Source organism: Propithecus coquereli, unplaced genomic scaffold (assembly GCF_000956105.1).
Source record: "Propithecus coquereli isolate 6110/MARCELLA unplaced genomic scaffold, Pcoq_1.0 Scaffold142, whole genome shotgun sequence".
Classification (NCBI taxonomy): domain Eukaryota; kingdom Metazoa; phylum Chordata; class Mammalia; order Primates; family Indriidae; genus Propithecus; species Propithecus coquereli.
The window spans coordinates 7,456,894-7,462,043 of NW_012138525.1; the positions used below are offsets into that span (position 1 = coordinate 7,456,894).

The window sequence follows — 5,150 nt, forward strand, 5'->3', positions numbered from 1 at the left end:
TTACAGTCTTATATATTTGTAACCAGTATTATTTAAAATTTTAAAAACTGCTTTTAAAGAACCACAAAGCCCATTTTTTCTGGAAAGAGAAAAGTCATAGTTTGTGCTATGTCTTTTTTTTTTTTTAGAGACAGGGTCTCTCTCTGTCACCCCGGCTGGAGTGGGGTGGCACGACCTCAGCTCACCTGCAGCCTTAAACTCCCCGGCTCAAGGCCTCCTGCCTCAGCCTCCTGAATAGCTGGAATTAAAGGCATGAGCCACGATGTCCAGCTCTGTGATGTGTCTTAATTCTCCCAATTTTACTTAGGAAGTTTAAAATTTTACTTATTGCATTTTCTCAAAAAAGATCTTTCTTCATCTTTACTATAAAACACACATGAAAAAGTGTGTCACGTTATTTGTAATGTGTTATTCATAAATGTCCACATAAGAAAAAGAAATGAAAGTAAATGTTCCTTAAACAACAATTTGGCAAGAGATCCCACAATTTTAAATGGTCATACCATTTTGACCGAGTAATTCCACTTCTCAGCATCTATTTCATATAAATATTTGTAACACATACAGAGATTATGTATATAAATATTACCGTAACACTGTCGGCAAAAAGTCCATCAGTAGGAAAATGAATGAATAAAGGGATACCCACAGAAGGATATGTTTGCATGTAAGTTGGTACTGATTTAGAAAGACATTCATGATGTGTGATTAAATGAAGAAATAATGATACAGTTAATATTTATTTGTTACTTCCAGGTACTGTGCTATGCACTATATCATATTATCTCATTTAATCTTTACAACTCTTTGTGGAAAGTACTATTATTATCTTTATTTTACATACCAACAAACTAAGGCCAAGAAAAATTAAGTGATTAGCCTAAAGTAACACAGGCCAGGCATGGTGGCTCATGCCTATAATCCTAGCACTTTGAGAGGCTGAGGTGGGAGGATTGCTTGAGGCCAGGAGTTCAAGACCAGCCTGAGCAAGGGCAAGACCCCATCTCTACAAAAAATAGAAAAATTAGCTGGGTGTGGTAGCACATGCCTGTAGTACCAGCTACTTGGGAGGCTGAGGCAGGAGGATCACTTGAGCCTAGGAGTTTAAGGTTGCAGTGAGCTATGATGACACCACTGCACTCTAGCCTAGGCTACAGAGTGAGATTTTGTCTCAAAAAAAAAAAAGAAAGAAAGAAAGTAGGTGTCAGATCTGAGTCCAGGTCATGTGGCTTCAAAGTTTATGCTTTCAACTACTAAGATCTACCCGTACTCCCCAAAAGTAAGCTTTAGAACAGTACTTATAAGTTGATTTCATGTAAGCGTTAATTTTAAGTGTTTATATAATTTCAAATTCATACAAAATTCATATGTGTACATATACACATGTATGTATGATTTACAAATGCATAGGAAAATCTGGAAAGAGACATTGGAACTTCTAATAGTGTTTACCTCTGTCTAGGGAGTGGAAAGGAAAGGCTAAAGGGGAAACTTACTTTTTTACTTTATAAACTGTATTATTTAAGTTTTTAAAATTGATCATTTATACCTTTTAACATGCCAATTTTATCAGCTAAGGAATATAACAGAGAAGTCAAGATGTGAGACACTTAGCCACAGTTTCATTTTCTAACCTCTGCTTCTTACATCAGGTAAGCTGCAGGCTGGGGTGGTCCCAACCAGGCAAGTGGCAGCCCCAAGGTACCCGCTAGTCCATACTTGCGTCAAACACATGCAGCTTCACATCCTGCACAGGCTGGGCACCTCTCTCTCCGCCCCCAAAGACATAGAGCTGGTTTCCAATGGCTGCCGATGATGTGTGGAATGTTCTTGGGGATGGTGGTGGACTGGTCACTTCTGGTGTGGTCCAAGTCCTGGTTTCTGGTGCAGAGAGAAGGCAAGCACCTAAAACCCCCAGGCTGAGAAGCCTCTGACCTGACGCTGGGGGTGGTCAGGGTCACCTTCCTACCCCCTTCCCCAACGGGAAAAGCATAGTTTTAGGCAGAGATCTCATACTCACCAATGTCAAGGAGGAGGGAGGATGATACTTAGAATTTGCTCAGACAACCAACATCCCCAAGATTGAAAAGCCATAAATACAATTAAGAGTGAAGTCAATTCGTTTTTGGAGGCCTTCAAATACTCTCACTGCACCCTCCTCCACTTTGCTCACTACCGTGCCCCGTGCCCATTCCAAGGAGCCCAACATCTGCTAAAATTCATTCCCACTATATGCCAGAGTCCAAATGTGCCAAATTTCCCAGAAAATGTGGCCAATAAAAGAAAATAGACACTGTCATTACAGTTTCAGTAGCAGTAATAATAATCCCTACTAAGCAGTAAGTGCTAAATAAATACTAGTTCCCTCATTTTCCAGATAAGAGAATTGAAGCAGAAATAGATTAAGTCACTTGTTTAAGATGACATGGCTAGTAAATGGCTGAACTGGGATTTAAACTCTGTTTCGGTAACACCAAGATCTATATATTTTCTACTCTCTGACTTGAGAATAAAATTTCACCACCTGGATAGATGTATAGAAGCTTATTTCTTCTTAGGATGAAGCGTGGATTGTTACAGAAGCAGATGCGTTAATTGAACACCTTCCTTGGGCAGAGTCATTGCCCTGAGCACTGTGCCATGCCCACTGTCTTCACTCCATCCTGGGAGGTGGGTGGAAAGTGTCTCCACCTTGCAGATGAGGAAACTGAGGCTCAGAACACTTAAATCCTTTCCCCCAGGCACAGCACTTGTGACTAGCAGACCTGGGGTTTAAATGCAGATCTATCAGTCTCGCACTTGTTCCACCGTAACACACCAAGAATTATTTCTTGTGTGGGAAATTCTGTGCCTCTTGTGAAAGGCGTGCATTCAATATACAAAATGCTGCACGAAGCATATGCAGTATCTGTGAGATTCAAACATGAACCTATATACTGAACAAGCCTCAGGCTATATCCAAAGCAAAATGTAATTGTCTCTACAGCTACAGATCTTGGAAAGCTTTTGGATCTTAGAGGTAGAAGGCATACAACCATCAGGCTCCGAAGATCCTGGGGCTGTTTGCTGTCATGTCAAACACTAGCACAAATAATCACAAAGGAGTCCTAAGCCATTTGAGAGACTTGCCTTGGTAACAAAAGCAACTAACACGTTTTTTGTATTTCTTGGGCATGATGTCAAATTATACTATCCAGGAGAGAAAAAGAAAAGGAAAGATAGAAAATACATTCCTTTGATAGAAGCTTTCCAAATTCTCACTGTACTTTATTTTATTTTATTTTTTTTTAAAGAGTTGTGTTTTTTTTTTTTTTTTTTTTTTTGAGACAGTGTCTCACTCTTTTGCCCGGGCTAGAGTGAGTGCCACGGCGTCAGCCTAGCTCACAGCAACCTCAAACTCCTGGGCTCAGGTGATCCTTCTGCCTCAGCCTCCTGAGTAGCTGGGACTACAGGCACACGCCACCATGCCCAGCTAATTTTTTCTATGTATTTTTAGTTGGCCGATTAATTTCTTTCTAATTTTAGTAGAGGCGGGGGTCTCACTCTTGCTCAGGCTGGTCTCGAACTCCTGAGCTCAAACAATCCGCCCGCCTCGGCCTCCCAGAGTGCTAGGATTATAGGCGTGAGCCACTGCGCCCGGCCCACTGTACTTTGTTTAAATGGATGCGATCATTGAAAATCAAAGCCCTGTGTTCCAGAACTGATTTCCATCTGCCAAACCTTAACTACATCAACCACAACAAATACTATTCAGCATTAACTATGTGCCAGTTACTGAGTTAACTTAAATACTTGCCAAATTAACAAGGTAGGAACTATTATTATTCCTTTGTGACAGAAAACCAAGGCAGAGAGGTTAAATCACTTGCTCAAGGTCATGGTTAGTGCACAGCAAACTGATCTGATCTGTGCTCTTAACCACTATACTACATGCTACTACCCCGAGCAAAGTAGCTTCATAATCAGCCAAGCACTTTGCTGAGTGTCTATTCTACCCCGTTCCCAGTTGTGATAACCCAAAATGTTTCCAGATGTGGCTAAATGTCCCTTAATGTAATTTTAGTGTTTTCAGATGCTGCTAATAGTTAAAATTCCTATTTTCTATGAGGTCAGAAAAGTTAAATGGATTAATTAGTATAATCCAAATATACTAGAATTATAACTGGATTTATGTAAGCTTATGTGAGTGTTTGTATGTATTTATGTAAATAAAATAACCTCTGGTTACTTACCAGGATTCAGGACTTGTAGACAATTTTGATTTCCTGATTGGTTGGCACCTCCAAATACCCAGATCCTGTTGGGTGTGCAGGTGGGAATAAAGCTGGCATGCTCATACCGGGGCAAGAGGCCCTCACACGTGGCCAAATCCCACTGGTGTGTTCCTAGAAAACATTTTACCCAGTTCCTATATTAAGGCTGCCAACTGTTTATACTGGTTGGCAAAGTTGGGGAAGGTAGTAAGGAGAAGAAGGCTAAAAGTATAAATGAACAACCATCAAATCACTTAAAGGGAAAGTTGTCAACCTCCAAAAAGTTCTATAGTAGACATTTCGAGGGTTGTCTACCTCGTCCATAAACTTTCATTGTCTCTACTCCCCTAAGCACAAGGGTAGATACTAGATGACATGTTTGTACTACAACACCTTGACTTTGCTTTTTTTTTTCTTTTTTTGAGGCAGGGTCTTGCTCTGTCGCCCAAGCTGGAGTTCAGTGGCATGAACATAGCTCACTGCAGTCCTGAACTCCTGGGCTCAAGTGACCCTCCTGCCTCAGCCTCCCAAGTAGCTGGGACTACAGATGTGCATCACTGCACCAGGCTAATTTTTAAATTTTTTTTTGTAAAGATGGAGTCTCACTATGTTGTTCAGGCTGGTGTTGAATCCCGGGCCTCAAGCAATCCTCCCACCTCAGTCTCCCAAAATACTGGGATTATAGGTATGAGCCACCATGCCTGGTGTGCACCTTGATTTTCTAATGTTAGCTGCTTGGGTCTGAGGTAACCACCTGACCTAAAATGGACCAATCAGATCCACTAGCTTCCACACTCTCATGAGGTTACGCTATACTTCCTGCCCTTGGATTCAGCAAAACACTCCTGTATCTGTGTAAGTAAATTCCTTTTTCTTTGCTGGTTTAAGTGGGTTTCT

General features: G+C 41.0%; 1 protein-coding gene across 3 annotated transcripts in view; it reads right to left on the minus strand.

Annotated features, from left to right (window-relative positions):
• The window catches only part of RABEPK (Rab9 effector protein with kelch motifs), a 20,875-nt gene that overhangs the window by 5,086 nt on the left and 10,639 nt on the right, over positions 1-5,150 (minus strand). For all 3 annotated transcript variants that reach the window (XM_012639733.1, XM_012639734.1, XM_012639732.1), the window contains exons 4-5: positions 4,233-4,385; positions 1,720-1,881 (exon numbers count right to left, since the gene is read on the minus strand). In XM_012639733.1, the coding sequence (XP_012495187.1) occupies positions 1,720-1,881; positions 4,233-4,385 (315 nt within the window). The remainder of the gene's footprint in view (positions 1-1,719; positions 1,882-4,232; positions 4,386-5,150) is intronic.